Source organism: Leptidea sinapis, chromosome 11 (assembly GCF_905404315.1).
Source record: "Leptidea sinapis chromosome 11, ilLepSina1.1, whole genome shotgun sequence".
Classification (NCBI taxonomy): domain Eukaryota; kingdom Metazoa; phylum Arthropoda; class Insecta; order Lepidoptera; family Pieridae; genus Leptidea; species Leptidea sinapis.
In genome coordinates, this window is record NC_066275.1 from 4,314,350 (window position 1) to 4,340,283 (window position 25,934).

The window sequence follows — 25,934 nt, forward strand, 5'->3', positions numbered from 1 at the left end:
TTTGTAATAAACAAAATTTAATGTGATTCTATTGTAATTAAATATACAATAATTTATAAACCATATTACCAAAGTATGTGAGTAAAAACAATTCTTATTCGTATAAAAAACTTTATATACACAATATACGAAGGCGCAGTATCATTCACAATATTTGATATTGTAATCAGTAAAAAATCCTTCAGAGAATTCTTTGATATGAACTCTATTACTTAATCTATTCTAATATGCACTAGTTCAAATAAAATATATTTAAAACACATTATTTCATCAGTCACAATGAATTACACTAGTTAATATTAAATTTACACTTTTCGTTACCATATTCCCCTACCATGGATATATAGCCACTCTTTTAAAAACATTATTTACAACACTAATTAAATTTGAAAACAAAATTTATGATCGGATATTGACTCGAACCCGCGACTACTTGCGTTCAAGACATACAAGATTTGTCACGCTATACACGTCACAAGAACGGTTGGTTCAATGGAAGAGCGTTCGCACGGAACGTGGGAGGTCTCGGGTTAGAGTCCCGCATCGTTCATAAATTTTGTTTACAAATTTAATTTGTGTAATTAATCCCAGAAGTGAAGGTTACCACTATAAAAAAAAAAATTGAACTTATTTTGAAATTAAATTTATTAATAAGATCGCCTATCGCCATTCCTAAGTAAGGCATCATTCCGAAAATCATTTATGTTATTACCTTGACTACATAAACTATCTTACAATTCTTTTAATTTTTGGTAACACATTTGTTTCGTGCATATTCTGGGATAAAATTGTAAAAACATATTTATCGCTCAACAAAGGACTTATACTTATACTCGACTTTTAACCGAGTAGTATGCATAACAAGTTTGTTACTGGTTAACATTATGATTATCACAGTTTATCTAGAAAATTCGCTAATATACCTATGGAAATTACATTATCAAGAATATGTTTAAAAGATTATTTCTTTAAATTTTCTCACATGATTCCTTAGGACTTGGACCATAAACAGCCCTCATCTGCAGTAGAAATATGGTATTAATATTGGCTGCAATGCCCTATAACAATATACCATAGGAAAGAATACTATGAATATAACTAAAGTAAACATGGCGAGACATAGGTATCTATGTCAGTTAATTGTCTAATATTATATATAATACACTTCTTTAACATATTATTTAAAAAAAAATTAATACACTTTCAAATATTTCATATAATATATCTGGGGATCTGTATGTACCGCAATGGAGCGCTCCAGCTCTTGGCTATTTCAAAATATTCGACATGTGACGTACGTTCAAAACTTTATTATCTGAATAATAACAACACAACAAACGTCTTCAGCCAAACGCCGCGGCGACGAACGGCTTTTATACGACTCCATCAGCCATCTAGCAGAGGTATAATGAATAAAGTAACTACTGAACCTCGGCGACCATCCTGCTTTCTCGTCGTCTGCGTGAAGTTCTGCACAAATTCTTGTACCAACTCTCAGTCCAGTTGGTATTAAGTACGTGTTATTTACTAAGGTTAGGTTTGGTGTTAGGTAAAGTTAGGTGTAAGGTACTAAGTACGTGTTACTTCCTACTAATTCTCTGATATCTTAAGTTTTAGTAACAAAATGCTCAACACTGAAAGAACGTTAATCTATGCAAATCATTTAACTGCATGACTTGTTAATTCTACATAAATAAAATTTGAAAACAAAATTTTATGAACGATACGGGACTCGAACCCACGACCTCTGGCGTTCCGTGTCAGTGTTCTGCCAACTGGGCCAACCGTTCGAGTGACGTATCGTCATAAAATCTTGTATGCTTTGTTCAACTCTCAGGTTGTGGCTTCATCTACAGGATATACTTTACAGTTGATAAATCTTATATGTGTATTGATACTAGAAGTGAGGGTTATCATTTTCAAAACATAACAAATTGTTTGTTAATTCTATATAGTGCTCGTCGGTTGGCTCGTGTGCTCGTGTACAATGCTCGTCAATATCCGTACTCTGGGGTTCACGCTACAGCCATCTCCGCTGGCCGCACGGCAGTAGTCCACATAGTGTCGGCCGCACAGCGCGCGCAGGGCGGGGCCACACGCGAGGCGTGGGGCGTGGCCAGCCCCCGCGAGTGCGGCGCCGCAAGCGCGTGTCCACACCGTGTCCTCGGCGTGCACGTTGTGTCGCTCGCTGTGGTCGAACACGCGGCACTGTGAACATCGTAAAAACAACTTAGCTAATTATAATTATCCTCACGCGATGTAGCTGCGCAGTAACGGATCTGTTGACCAGGAGGACTCTGCTCCTCGATCGCAACGTTCCCGGACATTAGTTCACATTGCAAATCACATATCAGTTGACTTGCCCGATTTCGATCTATTTTATACGTTACCAAACGTGTTAAGCGGCACATTGACGAGGCGTTGGCTGAGTGCGCGTTCTCTTGAGTGTTGAATACCTGAATACTATAAGTTCAATTCATTTTGTCTTCTTGTATTATATCTATATACTTTTATTGTTATTACTACTTCTTGATTTATTTGTTTTTTGTTCATTATTTGTAACACGCTTATAATTTCTAATATGCGAAAACTGTCAATGGTAAATAGATGTATACTTTCTTTAACCTATTTATATTATGTAATACTGTTTGTAAAATAAAATTGTTTTTGCTATCACAGACTCGTAAACATTACTATTAATTGCTTCATTAACAATACAGCTAATGTTGACAGCTGGTGTTGGTATTCACTGTTAATTGTATTTACTCATTGTGGCTGAATTTATTGACAGTAGGGGCATTCCACGTGAAGTTGACATGATGAAAGGCTGTAAGCAAATTCAGTTTCTAGAGGAAAATAATGTATTGCCAGACGTATCGTCAGGTTTAAGAAAGCGACGTAGTACTACATATCTTAATGTAAACGACAATGAGCTCAAAGCACAAGACAAACAAATGTACAAGATTTTTTTGGTCTGTTGGATATTTATTTATTTATAGGCATTTGACAGGGCAAATGAAGCTACTATGGTTCCGATTACTAAGCTGACCAATGGTTCGAAAGTTATTTGAGTAGTGGCTATCGTGCGGATAACTGACGGCAAATCTCTGACATCTAATAAGTTAGTCGTAGTGAGACAAGAGGTGCCTCAAGGATCTATTTTGGGCTCTATTTTGTATATCTTGTACTCTGCTAACATTAAGAACCAGATTCCTTGCAATGTCCATATAATATAACGGACGACATGCAAGTGTACATCTCCTGCAGGCCGTGTAACTTAAATGATGCCATTTATAAGTTAAATGAAGGTGCGACGAGTGCAGAAGGCATGCCCTAGATGGTGGAGGGTACATGTGACATCTTTAAAAATCTCTTCCAATTTCTTTTACTGTACCTCTGGCGCGGTTATGTCATGGAATAAACTCATATCTATCTAATATATCATATATGTAATATAATGAAAATGGTCTTTATTTGAGGCTCATTCACACCTAAACCACTGATCGTATCGACATGAAACTACCACCATAGATATAAATTGATCCCAGATGGTTTATGGCTACTTTATTTTTCGAATTCCAACGTTGCTTCATTAATTTATTTCCTTTTAAAATTCGCCCAGCGAAGCAGGCGGGAACGGCTAGTATTCTATATATTTCTTATAAATGATCTAAACATACCTCATCATTGATCTGATCAGTCATGTACACCTCGGACTTGAAGTCCAAAAGAGCCAAAACCGTGAACAGCTCCACTGTCTCGTCTCTCGTGTGTTCCAACGTTATGCACTGTAGCAAATACTCGGTACACTTGGTCGGTATAACACTGTAATGTTGCTGCTCGGATATTGTGCTGTACAAGGACGTGATAAGGTCGGATATCCGTTGTCTGATCTGCGCGTCGTCGTCCTGTAGCAGGATCGCTAGCATCGACCACAATGTCGCCGTGTATTCAACTGTAACAATACATTACTCTATAATCGGAGAAATAAATGACAATTATAATATATTATATTCTTAAGGCGGGGACTGACTTGGATTGTAAACGCTACAACCAATAGCACAATATTTGAGTTGATCATGAAGCTAAGTTGCAAATGGGCATTTATTTTACTGGTTTTCTTTTGTTTATTCAAAATATACATATTAAATTGAATAATTGTTCGGTTTAAGTTTTAGAAAAATACTAATTCTATTAAATTCTTTAAAAAAAGAATGTTGTTATCGCTGAAAATTCAGAGATTTTAAACTGCAAAGTTTATTTTTGGGAACGATTTTCCAAATTTTTTATTGGACATTTCAAATTATACATAAATATTCTATTCGGTTCAAATTTTTCTTTAAGTTCTTCTTTTTGTAATGTATTTTTTGCGTCGGAATATTCTTATTGCGTTATGTTGTAATCGACTCTCCAAGAAACCAATTTTTGTGAATATTGAATATGACCGCGCCTTAAAACATAAAATCAATTGTAGGGTTTTGTAGCTCTTTAAGGAAAAAACCTCATGAAATCATTCTGCTGCACCTTGGTAACGCCAGTTGCACTAAGTTAGACAGAACTTTTACCCTAACACCCTAACATCAAATTCAAGATAACTAGCCGGTACAACTTAAGATTGTCCCGCGAACCGCAATTTTATGGTCGGATGGCATAAAAACACATTCTGCCAAGTAACCGCATGCGAAGGTTGAGCACCGCAACTTATACACAAAAATCCAGGTATTACTGTTGGTCGTAGTGATTTCATGGTTAATTTTCTCGTAAATGTATAATATAGTTTGCCAGAACACTCAGGCGAATATAGACGAACCCAGAATCATGGAAAAGAGGTGAGTATCGAGTTTGCCCTTTTTATTCTTAAGTTTCCTTTTCTGTTCACCTGAGTAACCTTTTGTTGATACAATACAAATACTAATAAGACAGTTCATTTAACATTCCCTGGCGTAACAAACCGTTCTTACTCAGGGTCGATTGCATTCAAATTAATCAAATTTATCGCAAGTTATTAAAATAATGCAAATGTATCGTGATCCCAGGTCAATTTCAATACAACCCGTGAAGGTGGAAGACTTAATCGTGAATTATCTTGCCACTCTGAGGACTAATATGGGTGTTCATTCAATAAAGCACACTGTGCGCTTATTTAACGAGCTGTTTATGATTAATATTGAATCAATGAATATATGGACATCGTCGTGTTAAAATTAAAATTTTTTTTTTAAGTATCCTTTAGGTATATATACCCTTTTTGGTATGTCTGTAACAAATAAACAGTATACAATGACAAGTAATATTAACTGTATTATTAATTTAGCTAACCCGTTAATTATTTTAGTCCTCTGAGAGATCTGGAAAGATCTTGAAACGACGGGTTAACTAAAATAATAATAAAAATCTAAGTTTAACGTAAAAATCTAATGTAAAAACACAGTTACAATTACACACGTTTTAATCCTTTAAAAGTGTTTTATTAGTAATAGTGTAACACTCGCGTTAATTAAAGAAAATAATAAGTACTAAATAACTATACAAGGGAATATTTACATTTTCCTGATTGCAAACGATCACAACCGCTCACGCTTGCACGTCATATATAACTAAGTACGCGGTAACTAACACAATCTTAACTTAATATCCTGAAACGGATTCTCAATGTGTTTGGATTAAGAATGTAGGGCATCCACAGATGAGGTTCACTGGGTGAGAGGTTGTCTACGATCACACTTACATCTGTCATCATCCTTCGCACCACTCCGGTCCGTCCGCAACAAACGTTGGAAGTTCGCCTCCAAGAATCCGACCACCACTCTCCTCGTATCAACGTCGTTCTCAGAGAAGCTGCACGCGAGTATCGCCCTTATCGCCGGCAACAACACCTGCAAGTCCAAATTATCCTCGTTCGATAAATATTTGGTCAATTTCAAAAGATACAAATGTGTTACACTCTCGTGTTCCGTGTTAATCAAATTTATCAAATCCTGCACAACATCACTCCTAGATCTCGCGAGAATCAGTGTATCTTGATGGTTCTCTAGTATTAACAGATGTAGAGCCTTCCGATGGCATTCCAAGTACTGACTGCTCAAAACATGTTCCAAATCAACAATATAGTTATGGTCGAGCTTATCCAAAATAGGTTTCACGACAACGTCGACCTCCACAGCCCCGCGTTGTACCAACAGATAGTCCAGTATTTCTAGAACTACTTCATAAGTAGTATGTCTCATGCAGCGATGGATTAAATCTTTAATATCTATTTTTGTGTCATATTGATTGTATATAGTGAGGTATAGTCTGACGGCGGCGGCGAGGCACAACTCTCGGCCAGTCTTTGGACGTTTCGATTCTCCAAATAGTAAGTCATCTAGCAACGGTTGTATTTCAGTGACGTATTTTGTGGTAATGACAGCAGGGAAGCTGAAAAATAACAATCTTAATGTTAACTGTGATAGAAAGGGAACGATATTAGTGACCGCTTTCCAAAATAGATTCAAGACGTCACTAACAAACTGTCTAACATCACGGAAATCGGGATGTGTAGGTTCATGTAGTGTGGTGCAACTGACTCCAACGATATAAATATCGGGGTATCAAACATAACACAACAATAACTTAAATTTAAATAATTAATTATGAATTTCCAGTCGATTGATCTTTAATGTAGTCCGTGGCTGTTAAAATATCACTTTTTTTTAACCGAGCATAAGCCCGCAATTCAGTCAAAAATACATGCAGACGCAACGTGGTCCGTAGAGAAATACAGGACCAGTTCTTTGCATTGGTTGCAGGTTTATTGTTCAATATAATTTTTGACTATACTATTCAAATAACAAAATTAATATTAAACTAATATTTACTTTGTGAAAATTATTGAAATACGTGGTAGATGCCTGTAATTGTTTGTTACATTATGTACATTATATTTAGCCTGTAATATAAATATATAATGCAACAATGTAAACAAATATTTGTATTTCTATATAAATATATAAACAATTACAATAGCCGAACAAGATTAAAATAAACAGAAATAATGATAAAGTAAACGACGTACGTAGACTACTACTACTACTTCTATTATCAATGTATGCCCTTAAATCGTAACATATAACACTATCACACCCTATTACATACACACACACACATACATACATTCTTAGAAGTTAAACTTTTATTTTCACTTTGTATTGAGACAGTATTTTTATTTTATTTTATCTGATTTTGATTTGACTTTGTAGGTAATTATGTCTGGTACCGAGAAATCACTGAGAGCTGAAACATAGTTCATACTAGTTTAGCTGTCTTTCTTGCCTGTATTGTATGTAAATAATTAATAATATAATTAAGGAACATATTTTTAACATGTAATGTTTGGGAAAACAAAGTTATTATTATTATTATAGGCGTCATAATAGAATCCCGGAGCAGTTAGTCTAACAGAAACACTTACTGTAGTACAAAAGCCCGCACGAGAGTAATATATGCGTGTACGAGCACGTAACACGCATGCGTCACGAGCCGCAGCGACAGCGCCATCTGCTGGGACACGCCCCCAGCACTCTCGAGCGACATGCCCGTACTGCTGCCCCGCACCGAGACCAGGCTTATTAACTGCAGACCAATTAGAAAATTACTAGTGGAGTGATAGATATCCTCTCTCGCCTGGCACCCATGAGAAGGTAACGCACAATTCTCTTGAAAATCAAAATAATGTATGTATGCTCAAGTCTGAAGCTCGCTTACTAACTTTCTTCTAAGCACATTACTAAGTTGTTATAAAAACAAAGAATAATATGTCAAAAATGGCAGCTTGGGTCAATTCTTGAGAGTCGACCTCTCGAATTCAAAGATGAGTGATTGATATTTAACTATCAAACACGTCAATTTTTCACGATTATTTTCACTTGAGCTGAATTATAAGTTTTATTATAATATAATATCAGTATTTATTCTCATGTACTACGTATTTATTATTGGATCTATGTAGATGATGTTAAATGACAATTAAACTCGACATTGAATTCTAAATAATGGCTATCTATATTCGACCCCCATATGCCATCATTTACCTCGGTCAATCGTTTTCGGTGATCGTTCAGACTTTTTTGTCCACTCCATTTTCGCTTTTTATCGTATTTGAGGTTAGAAATATTTTTTTTGTAATTTCTCATAAAATATAAGTTTTCATAAGAATAGTAGCGTTATGATCAGAGATCCAATATCTACTAGCTTTAATATCATTTACATATCAAATCCCACGACACGATACTAAATACAAGCCTAGTATTTTAAATATGGAGGTAAAACGTTTCACTGAAATAAGAATTCATTTCATTTTTAAACATATGATAAGACTGCGTTCACATTTTTTTTTTATTAAAAACGCCTTCCTCAACAGAGACGAACCAGTCGAAATATTAAAAAATATATGTATTTATCGTAAAGGTCGATAAGTTTAATCACAGCAACTAGATTTTTGAAGACCTTCAAATTAAACATTTTATTTCCAATAATTAAACTGAATTGCAACTTGGCAAATGTGTTGTGTGCAAACATATGAGTAACTTTAAAGATAGACTGATATTAAATGACTGATAGCTTCGGACAAAATTTTAAAATTGAAAGAAAGTGAACAGTTTGAGCCTCTTTCTTACAATTTTGTTCGCATGGGCAGAGGTTGAGCGCTCTATATCACTACAGCTTTTATGTATAGTTAGAATTTAGAAATCAAATTCAAAATCTTTATTTTGTAAGTATGCCACAAATATAGAACTTTTTAAATGTTATAAATTAAGATAATAAATTAATTAACTTTTAAATATATTTGTTATACACGATGTATTTTACATTTATATATTTTAATAAACAACTTATTTTAAGGTAACGACTTACTGATTAAATTATTTATTTTTATTATATAAATACCCAAAATTGTTTACATCACCTAGAGTAGGTACCTACTGCCAGAACTAAAAAAAGTAGATATGTATTGGGTAATGAAAATAACTTTTTTTTTCACAGTAATTTATCAGTAAAATGAGCTGAGACCAATTTGGGATGTAAGTTGTTTTAACAAATGGTATATTTATGTACTTATAATATGGTGCGATTCCAATATTATCTCTGATGAGTTATATAATAATGCAATATTTTATATAGTTATTAAAACCTTCTGCTATGAAGAATTAGACAAAGGCTCTTTGAATTTTATAGAAAAACATTTTTTTTTCTATATTAAATGTCTGTTATGCAGTAAAAACACCGCACTGCACAAACAGTCCAAAATGCATCAATAGTGAATCTAGCAGACACAAAGACCACAACCTCAAAAATAACTGGTCCGGAATATAATTTTGCATTTAAAAAACAACACTACGTCTTCCGTTACGTGGTCGCTATTCAAGGACTTTTCTGCCCCAACGGCCAGATGTCCATCGAGCTATGTGCCCTGCCCACTGCCATTTCAGTTTCGCAACCATCTATAGTCGGTGACTTTGGTTCTCTTAGAGAGTTAGAGATTACCTCATTTATGATTCGATCTCACAGGGAAACTCCGAGCATAGCCCTCTCCATTGCCAATCGACAACGAGCTTTCTCATAAGGCCTGTCTACACTTATTAATAAATTCATTTTAATTTTCATAATTGTACGTTTTGGCGATATGGCGACATTCCCTTAGTAAAGAAGTTTAAGTTTATTCCATGGTTAAAATAATTTTATCTTCAGATATTTCTTCTTCTCTTCATAAGTAAAGCACTATTTTTATACAATAGCACATTAGTATTTAGTTATGCCTACCACTTGTTCAGTAAATCTGTAATATTTGCAAGAATTGTTAAACATATTTGTGGGGTAACAATTTTACATTACATTTTAATGTCTTATGTGTGGGCGTATCGTCACAAGGCTTTTATTTTGATTTATTGTAATGCAGTTCTATCATAAAAAAAATATTAAATTTGTAGAGCCCGTTCTCTTATGTAATCGAACACAGATTGAAAAATATTGAATTTACTTAGAAACACTTACTTTAAAACCAAACTTTTAGTTTTATTTATTTATATTTTTGGAAAATCTACAGAGCTAAGTTGAATACTTTACAATAGTCACATGATAAAATAACAGAAAGCCATTCACAGATTTTCACGAGTAGCTATGTAAAATATAAATCAAAAACTTAGTGAGAGTTACGTATGCGAATCAAATGCTTAATACTATTATATTAATTATCTAATTACATATTATATCAGCTATTATGTTTTAGGTGAGGATCGACCCGACTCCAAGCAGAGTTTGTACAATTTCAAATTAATAAAATCACCATATTAATCTGACACCTCAACTATAAATGTTGAATAAGTGATTTATCCTCACCTGAAGCAATATCCCGTGGCAATAGTTGGTGGGGATTCCTACATCACACACGAGAGTTAACAATTCCTCTATCTGCTCCGTGTAACTGAAATAAATAATTCATTCACTACAAATCCGGTAACGGGACATTTTTAAAGTTATACTTCTTTAGGTGGGTTATGAAAAAATGATGAGAGTGAAATTGAAAGATGCCCGCGCATCACTGTAACACAAGAATAACAGGATGAAGTTGGTTTCTAAAATTTTCTGATGTATGCGTCATTCCTTATTATTTTTGGTCTCTTCGTCCATTATGTGGACAGGCAAAGGGTTCAAGCCCATACAGCCGCATTCATTATTTAATAATTAATTATCAAAGCCATCTTTGCAAGATTTTTACAAAATTGTTCTTTCTAAAATCGTAGAATAGCACGAGGAATAAATCATTTTAATGATTTTTGCTTCGTTAGGCCAAAGAAGTATAACTTCTTGCATGCATACATAAGTACACACACATTTTTTTATAATTCAAAAGACGTGTTAAATATATAGTTCTGTAGCAGTGTAACTTGGGCCGGTTTGGTTGGCATCTCATTTTGATGCTGACACATTTTTTTATATCTCAACTATGTCAAAGTTGTTGTCGCCTACGGTGGGGATGTAAGGGTTGCAACCGCCATTCCTCCCCCTGGTACCCCACTTATATCTATTATAGTTACCAGTTAGTTGCAGGAGACACGAGCGGCGGTAGAGCCGCGGCGGCCGCCTGCCGCGTGTGGAGCGCCGGGCTGCGGCAAAGGAGCCTCCCCCTGGTACCCCACTTATATCTATTATAGTTACCAGTTAGTTGCAGGAGACACGAGCGGCGGTAGAGCCGCGGCGGCCGCCTGCCGCGTGTGGAGCGCCGGGCTGCGGCAAAGGAGCCTCCCCCTGGTACCCCACTTATATCTATTATAGTTACCAGTTAGTTGCAGGAGACACGAGCGGCGGTAGAGCCGCGGCGGCCGCCTGCCGCGTGTGGAGCGCCGGGCTGCGGCAAAGGAGCCTCCCCCTGGTACCCCACTTATATCTATTATAGTTACCAGTTAGTTGCAGGAGACACGAGCGGCGGTAGAGCCGCGGCGGCCGCCTGCCGCGTGTGGAGCGCCGGGCTGCGGCAAAGGAGCCTCCCCCTGGTACCCCACTTATATCTATTATAGTTACCAGTTAGTTGCAGGAGACACGAGCGGCGGTAGAGCCGCGGCGGCCGCCTGCCGCGTGTGGAGCGCCGGGCTGCGGCAAAGGAGCCTCCCCCTGGTACCCCACTTATATCTATTATAGTTACCAGTTAGTTGCAGGAGACACGAGCGGCGGTAGAGCCGCGGCGGCCGCCTGCCGCGTGTGGAGCGCCGGGCTGCGGCAAAGGAGCCTCCCCCTGGTACCCCACTTATATCTATTATAGTTACCAGTTAGTTGCAGGAGACACGAGCGGCGGTAGAGCCGCGGCGGCCGCCTGCCGCGTGTGGAGCGCCGGGCTGCGGCAAAGGAGCCTCCCCCTGGTACCCCACTTATATCTATTATAGTTACCAGTTAGTTGCAGGAGACACGAGCGGCGGTAGAGCCGCGGCGGCCGCCTGCCGCGTGTGGAGCGCCGGGCTGCGGCAAAGGAGCCTCCCCCTGGTACCCCACTTATATCTATTATAGTTACCAGTTAGTTGCAGGAGACACGAGCGGCGGTAGAGCCGCGGCGGCCGCCTGCCGCGTGTGGAGCGCCGGGCTGCGGCAAAGGAGCCTCCCCCTGGTACCCCACTTATATCTATTATAGTTACCAGTTAGTTGCAGGAGACACGAGCGGCGGTAGAGCCGCGGCGGCCGCCTGCCGCGTGTGGAGCGCCGGGCTGCGGCAAAGGAGCCTCCCCCTGGTACCCCACTTATATCTATTATAGTTACCAGTTAGTTGCAGGAGACACGAGCGGCGGTAGAGCCGCGGCGGCCGCCTGCCGCGTGTGGAGCGCCGGGCTGCGGCAAAGGAGCCTCCCCCTGGTACCCCACTTATATCTATTATAGTTACCAGTTAGTTGCAGGAGACACGAGCGGCGGTAGAGCCGCGGCGGCCGCCTGCCGCGTGTGGAGCGCCGGGCTGCGGCAAAGGAGCCTCCCCCTGGTACCCCACTTATATCTATTATAGTTACCAGTTAGTTGCAGGAGACACGGGCGGCGGTAGAGCCGCGGCGGCCGCCTGCCGCGTGTGGAGCGCCGGGCTGCGGCAAAGGAGCCTCCCCCTGGTACCCCACTTATATCTATTATAGTTACCAGTTAGTTGCAGGAGACACGAGCGGCGGTAGAGCCGCGGCGGCCGCCTGCCGCGTGTGGAGCGCCGGGCTGCGGCAAAGGAGCCTCCCCCTGGTACCCCACTTATATCTATTATAGTTACCAGTTAGTTGCAGGAGACACGAGCGGCGGTAGAGCCGCGGCGGCTGCCTGCCGCGTGTGGAGCGCCGGGCTGCGGCAAAGGAGCCTCCCCCTGGTACCCCACTTATATCTATTATAGTTACCAGTTAGTTGCAGGAGACACGAGCGGCGGTAGAGCCGCGGCGGCTGCCTGCCGCGTGTGGAGCGCCGGGCTGCGGCAAAGGAGCCTCCCCCTGGTACCCCACTTATATCTATTATAGTTACCAGTTAGTTGCAGGAGACACGAGCGGCGGTAGAGCCGCGGCGGCTGCCTGCCGCGTGTGGAGCGCCGGGCTGCGGCAAAGGAGCCTCCCCCTGGTACCCCACTTATATCTATTATAGTTACCAGTTAGTTGCAGGAGACACGAGCGGCGGTAGAGCCGCGGCGGCCGCCTGCCGCGTGTGGAGCGCCGGGCTGCGCGCGCACCGCACCACGCCGGGGATGAACGACGTCAACTGTACTCACGAACAATGGAACCGATTAATAATTCAATGGAGACGCCATGAAACGTGCCCGAGGTAAATTTGATCTCATAACTGGCGGCACAACGAATAAACTTACATCCAGGTGATTTGGAGTTATTAGCGTGTTTTCCCTTTATACCTTTACTAGCTGACCCGGCAAACGTTGTTTTGTCATATGATTTATTTTTAGTGTTCAACGGTTTTTTCTCCGACGTATTTTACAAATACAACTACTATGAAAAGGTATTTTCGTTTTTGGGTTAATATATAATATTATATGACAGAAAATTTTTAATTTCTATTGGTAACAGAATTTTCTAAATTGGTTTTAGTAGATCCAGAGATATATTTAATTAATTAAATCATCGGAGGAATCTAAAGAGTAATGCTCTTGTGATTCCTCTGGTGTTGCAAGAGAATGTCGGCGGCGGTGATCACTTAACAGCAGGTGGCCCATACGCTCTTTAGTCCTCCTGTTCCGAAAAAAGATAACCCTCTAGAAAATTGTGATGATGATTTTAAATGAAAGAAAGTGTTTTCTTGTTTCGTCAATTTTGCAACGATTTTATATTATTCTGCGATTCGGAACGGTGGCAAATTCAACAAATTCAAAATCATGAAAATCAGACCAGCTGTTCTCCAGTTATAAGTGTTCGAACAACTATATTATGTTGTAATGTATGTTAATGTAGTAAGAATTTTTATGATGATTTCACCAATAGGTATTATAAACGCTATAGTTTGTAAGAATAGATAGAGTAGATTATTTAAAGAAATTATAGAATTGATACGTACGGATGTATGTATATGATGGTTGAAAGTAATGCAAAAGTTATAGGTAGCTACTGCAATATATTCCTATGTCCTCCTAAATTATGTGAAACGATTTATTTCATTCAGAAAATCTGCATGTGTATATGCAGATTTTGCGATTAAAATAGGAAAAACATATCCAAATGTATGCCTTCTTTTTTAAGGTTTGACCCTGATATTTGTTGATAATCATTGAAAATGCAAATTAATAGAAACTGCAGGCGTTTAAAAATAATAACCCCTCCACCCGCAGCCATGCGATCGCCCGCAAGCCCGTCCCACCGCCTGCCACCGGACCGCACTACAATATCACGCACTCGGTTGTTTAACGTCATCGTCATATCTATCCTATTTGTTCAAATAATGTAGTCTAGACATAGATTATCTGCTTTAAATATCTATTTGTAATATCGTTATGTAAGTATGATTCTGATATGTTATATTCTAAAATGTTTAAACAATATTTAAATCAGAGAAACCGAAGCCTACGCTACTAAGTTGGACATACCTTGATGTTTGAGACGGTACCCTCGAGAGCAGACGGCTGCAACTGAGCCAACAGAAGCAGAACTGGAAACACGCTGCCGCTGCCGGTGCAGCCTTCTTCAGAAACTTCATTAACCTTTTGCTGGAAGCAAAAAATATAATATTACTTTATAAGTCATATTACTTATAATAATCATAACTTTCTAATATGCTGGAGATGCAGTGTTTTTATGGTTAATCTTATTTATTTACTTTATTGGAGACAAAAACAGAAACAAGATTAAATACACATTCAAATTTTTAGGAGTGGTAGTGCCATGTTGGGTCCTCACGGACACAACCGAATTGGGCCGGCACGCCCGGAGAAATGGCATTCCCCCGATAGTGCTGCGGACATGTGCTCCGGAACTGGCGCCGGTCCTTACCCGTCTTTTCCGGCTCTCCTACTCATCAGGCGTAGTCCCGAAATTATGGAAGGCGGCTTTAGTGCACCCGATCCCTAAGAAAGGTGTACGCTCAGATCCGTCCAACTACCGCCCCATTGCCATTACCTCCATTTTCTCCAAAGTAATGGAGTCGATCATCAACCGCCAGCTCTTGGGATACCTAGAGGGGCACCAGCTGAGCAGCGACTGCCAGTACGGTTTCCGTCAGGGTCGCTCAGCTGGTGATCTTCTTGCGTACCTCACCCATAAATGGGCGCAAGCGGTTGAGTCGAAGGGACAGGCGTTGGCGGTGAGTTTGGACATAGCGAAGGCCTTTGATCGGGTGTGGCATAAAGCGCTTATAGCGAAACTGCCATCCTATGGGCTTCCCGAGAAGTTGTGCAAATGGGTCACTAGCTTTTTGGCTGATCGGAGCATCAAGGTTGTTATCAACGGTGCATGCTCCGACTTAAAACCCATAAACTCTGGTGTCCCGCAAGGCTGTGTGCTATCCCCTACGCTGTTTCTTCTGCATATCAATGATATGCTGCAAATCAGCAATATTCATTGCTATGCAGACAACAGCACGGGGTATGCTTCCTACACCGGCCGTGCCAACATGTCCCGGGATAGCGTCGACGAGAACCGGATCAAACTTGTGTCTGAAATCGAGACTATGCTTTGCAAAGTCTCGGAATGGGGCCGACAAAATTTAGTCCAATTCAACCCCAAGAAGACACAAGTTTGTGCGTTCACCACGAAAAAGTCTCCCTTTGTCGTATCCCCTCGATTCGAGATCACTCCTCTAACTGCCACAGCCTGTATTGGCATACTTGGCGTCGATATATCGAGCGACGTTCAGTTCCGTGGTCACTTGGAAGAGAAGGCCAAACTGGCCTCTAAAAAGCTTGGTGTACTCAGTAAGGCGAGACAGTACTTCACTAAAAGCCACCGCCTGCAACTTTATAAGGCGCAAATTCGGCCTCACATGGAGTACTGTTCTCACCTCTGGGCGGGTGCTCCCCAGTACCAGCTTCTTCCATTTGACCGCATACAACGAAGAGCGGCTCGAATCATCGACGATCAAGTCATCTCCGATCGGCTTGATTCTCTAGCATTGCGTAGAGATGTGGGTTCTCTCTGCATCTTCTACCGCATTTATCACGGGGAGTGCTCAGAGGAGCTGTTCGGGTTGATTCCAGCGGCCGAATTCCACCATCGGACATTATGTGCAAAGTACCATCCGCATCACGTAGACGTCTGGCATTCCACAAACGCGCGTTTTCTTCGAAATTTCTTGCCTCGCACAGCCACTTTGTGGAATCAACTACCGGCAGCGGTCTTCCCGAACAGATACGACTTAGGGACCTTCAAGAAAAAAGCATACTCCCACCTTAAAGGCCGGCAACGCATTTCTTGACACACCTTGTTGCGGATGTCCATGGGCGGTTGCCTCACCTCTCCCCATCCCGTGAGCCTCTTGCCCGTTTGCCCCCTCTCATATAAAAAAAAAATTATAACTAACTAAAATAATTACAATTGTTCCCTTAGAACGAACATAGATGTTAAAGATAAAAGCGACATCTACTAAGGTGCAAGCGTGCACGTACAATTTACAATAAAAGTTAATCTCAGCAAATGTAAGTAAAGCTTGGTAAAAGTAAGCTATATAATTGTAAAATTAGAATATAGAAACAAAAATAATAAGATTTAAGTTTGATTAGAACTGAATGTTTTTTTAAATTAGTTTTATAGGAAAAAAGGGAGGACGAAAACATATCATTGTTATTCAACGTGAGATTAAGTAGTGTACATATTCTGTGAAGTGGCGCACGTTTAATATTGGTCCTAGTTTTAGAGACGCGGAATGAGTTTTGTGATCTAGTGACTAAAGATGGTACACGGAAATTAATCTCATGTAATGTTATGATTTAATCTCGCCATTACAAATTTTATAGAGCATTACTGCGTCTTAGAAAGATAAAAAGCATAATTTTATAAACCATGTATAAAATATTTCTTTACAATAAAAATTTTTAACAAAAAAACAACCGCCTTCACAAACACTATTCCAAAACAATAGATATAATGTGCACTAAAAAGTATAAAAATAATTGCGTATTTTTATACAATCTAAATAATTAATCTAATTCTAGTTACATTTATTGTTATTTTTGGAATCGGTGTCCTTCCGCCGCAACCCGCTCTCGCCTCTCGCATCCTCACGACTCAAGCACATCTCACCTATAACTATGTATGTAGTAACAAACCTATCTTGCATGACACCGACTCCAAAAATTACAATAATCGTAACTAGAATAAGATTAATTAATTGGATTGTATAAAAATACGCAATTATTTTTATACTTTTTAGTGCACATTATATCTATTGTTTTGGAATAGTGTTTTTGAAGGCGGTTGTTTTTTTGTTTTTATGTTTTTTTTTTTTTAAATTTAAGGTTTTTCGTGAATTTGAAGTATACTCACTAACAATTTGTCTAAATATGTATAAATATACTAAATTTTTCAATGCAGCAATGAACGTAAGTACTTTGCAATTTGATACAGTGTTACGTTACTTTGTCATGGATTCCGTAATCAGAACCTTACCAAAGTATCTTTAAAGTATATCCTTTCCATTAAAAAAAGAATCATCGAAATCGTTATTCGTAAATTTATCATACACTTTGCTATACCTATGTATAGCAAAATTTAAGACTTTTATGGTTTTCTCATGGATTCCATTGTCAGATCTGGACCAAATTACAATGGGATCACTCGAGAAGCACCAGCTTTTTAATAAAAAATTCATCAAAATCGGTTGTTCACCCAGTCGAAAGTTGTGAGGTAACAAACAAAAAAAAAAACAACTAATTGAGAACCTCCTCCTTTTTTGAAGTCGGTTAAAAATAGTACAACAGCTTCAATTGAATTATTAATATCTAATTTATAAGTTAGATCATCTATCCACGAACAATCTGATCGAAAAAAATATTTATTGGTAGTTTTGGGTATTGAACTGTGTATTGAGTTTAAATATGGCGAATATCTTGTAAAGCGCTTTTACACTCGCGACACGTTTGCAAGGAGAATGCATTTTTGTGAAACGCACATTCGATTTGTCAACCCCGTAAAGTTAGTCGTCAAATCCCTCCTCGATTATTAAGTTTTATTCTAAGTATGATATTTATATCACTTTTAAGATTCATATTTTATCAGTTTGTTATTGTCAAGTGATATCTCTCGCGTTTGGGATTAGGTATACAATTTGAATTTATATACAAAACAAGTTACAACAACTATGATGATCAAAATGTCACAGTTCTACATAGGTTCGTATTCAAAATAGTTTGTACTTATTATGCTTTGGTACTTTGCCGCAAAAAGGCACAGATTGCATTGCCGCGATTCGTCTACAACTCTAGGCAAGCAATTCGTTATATTACTTGTATATAAAAGTTATTTTTATGTTGCTAACTTTTTATGTCTTCCGTTAAATTAATAACACACCGTGAACTGCCACTTCAACTTCTACTAGCAAGTATCGGGATACCATTAATTACGTATCACCTGTACCTGCGACATTATTGGTCGTCCTAAGCAGGAAGCTAATTAAATTACATCTCTAATTGAAATAATTTCCAGATTCCCTGTAATTCCTAAGAAGCAGTCTTGGCAGATGGACGGAAAAGAGAGCTTGTTTTTATGAAGGGGAAGCGAATAAAGCGTACAGGTCACGTCGTGATAGTGAGTGAGCACCGCCGCTCTGTCTGCAACCCCAGAGAAATTACACGAGCGCTTCCAGAATTTTAAGTTAGAATTCTGTGAATTATTAAAGTTGATTTCATAAAAGTGGCTGTTTATGTTTATTTAATTTAGGCTATTTCTCTCCCTTGAATAGAATTACCAGGGAATATAATAGTCATCACGATGAAGTCGACATATTTGATCATAACTTACATAAATTTAAAAAATATATTAAAACGGTTCTTTCAAGGGAGGGCCTCAATGGTTATTTTTCGATAATGTTTTGTGTAAATTTATATTAAGATTGTATTCGTAGAAATATAATATATTATAGTTCTTATTTTATTTTGTGGCTTAATTTAATTGAATAGCATGTCATTTTCGCCTATAATTGAGGCATCACTTACCATGTGAATGTTATTGTTTTTGTATTATACTGCGTTTATATTAGTGTATACCTTGTTGGCGGAATTTAATAAATAAATAAATGTCTCTGCGTGATATTACCAGCATGTAGTCATACAGCTGCGGGTAGCGCAGGAAGAACATCCGGCCGGTCATCCGCTCTCGCTGCGCCGCTCGTCCGCCGCGTGTACGCTCGACACCAAACGCGCGCACGAAAAGCGCACTCAAGACCAACGTCCAAGCGTTACGTTCCTGTTAGTTATAATATTATAGTACAGGATATATCTTTATTTGGTACAAACACTACAAACACAGGTAAACATTTACAAAATGTAATAAAGGACAATATAAAAAACTAATCTAAATAATTACGAATATAAGATACATGCCTAATCTACTTAAAACTAACATACATTAAGGACCAAATAAAAAAATAAAGTAAGGCTTATTCTATATCAAGGTTTGCTACTCAGCATATTCGTTGTTATTATTACAGTTTAAATAATTAGTATCAGACTTAAATAAAACACTTTTAAAGGATAACAACGCGTGTATTTGTAACGGTGTTTTTTCAGTCCCCCTGAAAACGAGAAATGGAAAGGTCTTGAAACATCGGGTTAACTAAAATAAAAATGTAACTTTTACGCAAAAATCTAATGTAAAAACAAAGTTACAATTACACGCGTTTTAATCCTTTAAAAGTGTTTTATTTAAATCTGTGACACTCACGTTTATCAAAGAAAATACTAGTACCAGACAGTTAATACTAGACATTCACGCAAAAGAGCTATAACACACAGATTTATTGTGGATTCAAGGTATAAATCTTTGTTAAAAATAAATAAACCACACTCATTTTGAATGGTATGCGTCTATTAGGTTATAAAATAAAAAATGTGTTAGGCCGCTTTTGCGCTGACCATGCCACCAGTCGGTACCAACAATGTTGTAATGACTGATGAATTATGTATCAGGGGTGGTATTAATCTTTCGAGTTGACAAAGGATGAACTCCAATGTGAAAGAAGCAGAGGGGTTCCCTCTTAATCGGCAGCATCTTGACATTAAGCTCTACAGGTAGGTTAAAGGGCGTGAAGTGCATTACAACTGATAGAAAGGATAAAGGTAGAACTTTATCTTACATATTCCTTTCTAACAGTGGTATTCCTATCTTTAGTAATATTCTAAAATAATTTTCAATTTTGTTATTAATAAAAGAATAAAATTTCTTTTTTATTTTATTTTATTATAACAGGAAGACTCACTTACAGCTAACTAAAAGTAGGTATTCAGGTGTACAAATTAAAAGGTATAGCTTCATCTCCGTATGTGCAGCCATTTGAAAAGATGTATCTTAAAAGATAGATGGCTATATGTAGAGGCAATATTTTATGTGAAAAAAAAAACAAATAAGTATATAACTGATATGTACTTGAAACATTCTGATAGATGATGGGTATCGCGATTGCGCGGTTTGATAAAAAACATTTTAAAAGATCATTTAATAGCACCATATATTGAGAACTCTTTTTAAAGAATTTAAACAAAAAATCTGAAGTACTAATTTGACATGTTTACATTGCATATGAAATACAGATATTTTTGGTTGTTATTAGTTACTACCCACCGACATGAAATAGAACATTCAAATAAGTTGGATTAATGTTCATTTCAAACGTTCACCATTCGTTCACATATTCGTCGATTTGTCCGAAAACAAAATAGAGTAGGATCACAATCGAAACTTCGTTTAAATTTCATTCGCATACGAAGTTTCGTATCGGACATAGAGAGTATATCCACTGTTACGTTAACAAGTTGTTTACTACTGTTCTTATTGATTTTTTTGCTGCACTGTTCGGCATCATTTGAGAATAATCCTTAGACGTATTAATACGATACTCACCGCCCACGTGGCGCCCTCAAAGCCCTGCAGCGCCAGCAGGAAGCCGTCTCCCACGTGCGCGGCCACCAGCTCGTGCAGCCCAGAGCTGCGGTACAACGCTCGCAGGATGTTGGCGGCGTGCAGCCTCGTGGGCAGCTCACCGACCCTCGCCGCTCGCACCAGGTGCCGCGCGCACTCGCCGAACAACTTCTCCGACCCCACTCCCAACCCGCTGCTAATTAGAGCCTGAAACCATTCATTATACCTTCCAAGCAACGGCGGCACTGATAAATACATAACAACTCTACGATATAACGAGGTTTTATTTATTTATTTAGTTAAGATTACCTACAGAAACTACAACATACATTCCACTATAATTACAACATACTTAAAAAAATGATAATTGCGATTCTACTTACAGGCAATCAGACATGCATGAAACATAATTTTATGACGATTGTTTGTCGGCTATAAAATAATAACAAATTATATAAATCTAACAAATATTTTACATTTACTTCTACACATATAAGAAGAAAAATATATAAGAACATATTTAAATTAAATTAGTAAATAAAAAAACACATACTTTTTTGACGTTAATTGTCGGCTAGATACTAATAACGTATTATATAAATCTAAAACATATTCTACAACTATTTCTACACAAATAAAAAGAAAAGTACACTTAAAGAACAAATTTAAATTAAATTATTATTTAAAAAATTACAAAGCCTACGCCTAAATTCATTTTCAAAATTATGGTTAATGTCTAAACCCTCAATCCTTGAAGATAGATAATTGTATGACCGCGAAAGCCTTACTAAAGTTGAATTGGCTCCAAGCCTCGTTCTGCGGAGTGGGATTTTAAACAATGCAGTTGCCTTACGAGGAGGTCGATGGGGAATATTGATGTCAAACAAACTCAATAGAGCAGGACACTCAATTTTACTATTTATTATTTTGTACAGAAAAATCATATCTAAGTATAAACGGCGGGATTTTAATGAAAGGGTTTGAAAATGACGCAAACGATCGTTATACGAGAACAAGTCTCGTACGTCAGGCGTACGGTAGGTGAGGTAGCGGATTATTTTCTTTTGAAGCCTTTCAATTCTGTCACTGTGGATATTATAGTCAGGGCACCATACTTGGGAGCAGTATTCCAACTTAGATCTCACAAAGCTATTAAAAAGGAATCTTATTGTGGATATTTTTCTAAAATCTTTGGCGTTTCTCATTACAAATCCTAGAGACTTAGAGGCTGATGCAAGGATGTTGTCAACATGCTCAATAAAATTAAGTTTAGAATCAAGTGTTACTCCCAAATCGCGTATGCTATGGACTTTAGTGATTCTTTCATTTAGGATACTGTATTGCCTAATTATTGGATTGATCTTGCGCGTGAATGATATATGAAAGCATTTGGTTGCATTGAGCTGCATGTTGTTGATTATGCACCACTGAATTAAACGATCGATATCACTTTGTAGTAGCTGAGCATCTGCAGGGTTTCTAATCACTCGTAATAGTTTGAGATCATCGGCAAATAAATATACTTTTGAAAATTGAAATATGTTACTTATGCTGTTAATAAAGACATTGAAAAATAACGGTCCAAGCACTGATCCCTGAGGAACTCCAGATGTTGCAAGGTAAGGTTTTTAAATCCATTAATAACAACAGTGTTGGGTCGCTTACAAAGATAAGTTTCACACCAGTTTAACAGGGTATCTGTTATCCCAAAATTCTTTAACTGTGTTAGTAGCAAGTTGTGGTTAACTTTATCAAAAGCCTTTGAAAAGTCTGTGTATATTGCATCTTCCTGCTGATTGTTGTCTAGTGCATTAATTACTTCATTGGTGAAGCTAAATAAATTAGTATTCGTTGATTTACCTTTGATAAAACCATGTTGATGAGGAGTAAAGTTGTTTTTAATAGCTGTAGTGATATGCTCATCTACTAGACTTTCGAAAACTTTTGACGCTACGCTTAAAATTGAAATTGGTCGATAATTAGACACGGAGTTATTGGACCCTTTTTTAAATATAGGCACAACTTTTGCTTCTTTCCATTTGTCTGGAAAAGTACCGGTGCCCAAGGAGTAATTATAAATGATTGCTAGCGGAACCGAGAGAACTTCAGAACACCTATTAAAGAAGAGTGGAGGGATATTGTCCAGACCGCTACCTTTGGAACAATAAAGTCTTTTTAGTATTTTAGAGACGTCACCAGCAGTAAGATATATATTTCCAACATATGTCTTAGGTTCACTGTTAGTTAGGGTTATTCTATTATTTAAAGTTGAGCTATTGTCGTAGACGGAAGAAAAATGAGATGCAAAAAGATCAGTGATATTTTGAGTGTTAGAGGCTGTAATTGTACCTAAATTCATTGTGCAGGGATAGTTATTAGTGCTCCTACGCAAGTTCTTAATATGAGTCCAGAAGTATTTGGGATTATTAGCTATTTTTTGTTCGATTGAGCAAATGTAATTATTGTACGAGGTAGTTATTAAGTGGTCACAATCTTTTCTTAAATATTGGAATTCAATTCTATCCATTGGGTTATTGTATTTTTTTAATCTTTTGTGACATTTATTTTTCAGCCTAAGCAGGCGTATGAGATTAGGTGGAAACCAAACAGGATATTTACAGCTGCGTGGTTTGGTTTTAGGCACGTGCTTATTAATTACAGATTCTAGAATTATATAAAATTTTTCAATCATTATATTAACATTCTTGCATTTGTTCAGTTCTTCAAGCCAATTCCCTTGGTTGAGGTTATTTATAATATTTGTAAAGTTAGATTTGAAGAAATTGTATCTGTATCGAGATTTCATGAAACTGTTGTATTTTGGTAAGCTAGTACGGATATTAATATGAAGCGGAGGGTGATATGGGTCTACATCCCGCAATGGAGATACGCATTCAGTTACTGTTACTGTATGTTCATTGCCCAATACGAGGTCGAGAGAATTGCCCTTAAAGTTTAGCACACCATTACATTGAGTGAAACCACTCACTTGGAGAAAATCAATAAATAACCTATTAATGGCAAAGTTTCCATTGTTGATAATACTTGTGCTACCGTCTTCAGAAAACCACGTGATTGATTTAAAATTTAAATCGCCTAGTATTAAGGTGGAGTCTTCATACGATTCGGGAAGGGAATCTAGAACCATATTGACATTTTCAATAAATGCTTCAATTGTTGTCTTGCTAACAGGTGGTGGAAGATAAATGCCACATAAATTAAGTTTTTTTATTCCTCCTTTACTGACTGAGACCCATAAATCCTCATTATTACTTTCCCATTCAAGCTGCCGTTGAGACTGGAGCAGTTTAGATACAGCTATGAGAACTCCTCCACCCGACTTTTTATGTTTCGCTAAGGCAGAAGTTTCGCGATCCCTTCTGTAAACCACATATTGATCATCAAGGATTTCGGAATCAAAAACGCTACAGTTCAGCCATGTTTCAGTTACGACAATTAGATCAAAATTATTACAAATAACTCGCTGTCGAAAGTTTTGTAGAGTACAGTTTAGAAATCTAACGTTTTGATAGTAGCAATTAAGGGATTTGACTTTGTTTGAATATAACTGAGGGATAACCATTCAAGCTAAGCAGTAATATTGTTCAGGCAATCGGAATCTTTAATATACTTATAATTAGAATTAGGACACTTACGCATAAATATTTTACCGTTTTTGACCCAAACAAATCTGTAAAGTAAGTTCTCTAGCTTTTATGCGGGCTTTGGCGTGCAATGTTTTAACTGCAAGTGGCAGATGCTCACCAATGTAAATGGGTTTTTTTTCACCGCTAATACCTAGATGGCTTGTGTTCAATTTGTCTTCGTTGCACTTCACTTTTCTATTGAAATTTAGAGCAGCGGCAAAAAATGAGTCACGAATCCTAGGGCTAGAAAACTTCACGAGGACGGTTCGTGGTCGAGAGGATTCCTTGTTAGTCTTAGCAATCCTTGAACATGCAACTAAGTCCGTATTGGATAGATTAAAATTTATTGCGGTAGCAAGTTGATTAATTGTGGTTGGTAGACTTTCAGTTTTGAATTCAGGGATGCAGTGAATTTCTATGTTTGCTGCACGGGATTGTGTTTCCATAGAAACTAATCTGGTTTCCAAAGCCCTTACTACTGTTGTCAGGTTTACGTTATCAGTTTGAAGCTGGTTTATTAACTTGGTTTTTTCAGACAGATCTGTGACAGTAGCTTCGTACTTCTGCTCGAGAAAATTGAAGGAAGCTGTGATGCAGGACACTTGATCAATAACTTGCTTAGTTTCAGACTTTAGGTGTTCCAAAATATTTATTTTGAATGAATCCAGCACCGAGTTTTACTCTTCACGAATAATCCTACGTAAGGCTTCAGGACATACGGCGGAGGTTACGGCGGAGGTTGCGTTGGTTAATATGCTTTCTGAGGTGGTTTCACGTGGTAGCGGAGATCCCCTAACCGGTGTATTGGTATTATTTTTTTTGGGGCGGGCGCATGCTGGGCAGGACCATGTAGCCTTATACTGTTCACTCAGGTCAGTGAAGAGTATTTTTGTAGTGTTAATACAAGCGTGGTGGTATTTCTTCTTGCATATGTGACAAATTACGAATTCTATAGAGTTTAGTTGTCTGTTACAACATTCAAATTTGGTTTTCATTAGCGGCATTATATAAAATTAAGCAAAAAAAAAAAATATACAAATACAAAGAAAGAAAAAACATTTTATGGTAATTGAACTTAGGATCCTTGAAGCGCATCTTTGTTATACTGTGAGTAGCTATTGATGCGATACTAATGCTTGTAAATATTTGTATGATTTCCGCAAAGTAACGCCTAATTCAATATATTTTTTTAACATAATTTAGGATATTTTACTAACAATTATTATGGGTTTTTTTGCCA

At 37.9% G+C, this 25,934-nt stretch overlaps 1 protein-coding gene across 18 annotated transcripts; it reads right to left on the reverse strand.

Annotated features, from left to right (window-relative positions):
* Nucleotides 1-21,958, reverse strand: LOC126966690 (uncharacterized). Of its 18 annotated transcripts, XM_050810851.1 has the most exons (9): nt 21,030-21,958; nt 19,227-19,376; nt 14,570-14,689; nt 13,130-13,239; nt 10,375-10,459; nt 7,451-7,611; nt 5,729-6,417; nt 3,681-3,955; nt 1-2,208 (listed from the first exon to the last, which is right to left on the reverse strand). In XM_050810851.1, the coding sequence occupies exons 1-9, from the start codon at nt 21,303-21,305 to the stop codon at nt 1,948-1,950; spliced, it is 2,127 nt and encodes a 708-aa protein (XP_050666808.1). In that variant the 5' UTR covers nt 21,306-21,958; the 3' UTR covers nt 1-1,947. The 18 variants fall into 18 exon arrangements, with proteins under 18 accessions (XP_050666808.1, XP_050666825.1, XP_050666824.1 ...); XM_050810868.1 differs by lacking the exons at nt 13,130-13,239; nt 14,570-14,689; nt 19,227-19,376; nt 21,030-21,958 and adding an exon at nt 13,009-13,076; XM_050810867.1 differs by lacking the exons at nt 13,130-13,239; nt 14,570-14,689; nt 19,227-19,376; nt 21,030-21,958 and adding an exon at nt 12,888-12,955.
* Between the last annotated feature and the right edge of the window lie 3,976 nt (nt 21,959-25,934).

Coding starts and splice junctions, on each gene's coding strand:
- LOC126966690 (XM_050810851.1), bottom strand. CDS start 21,305: ATGTATTTATCAGTGCCGCCGTTGCTTGGAAGGTATAATGAATGGTTT. Junction 14,690..19,226: donor AGCTGTATGACTACATGCTG/GTAATATCACGC, acceptor TTTTGCTTCCAG/CAAAAGGTTAATGAAGTTTC. Junction 13,240..14,569: donor GTACCGTCTCAAACATCAAG/GTATGTCCAACT, acceptor TCGTGAGTACAG/TTGACGTCGTTCATCCCCGG.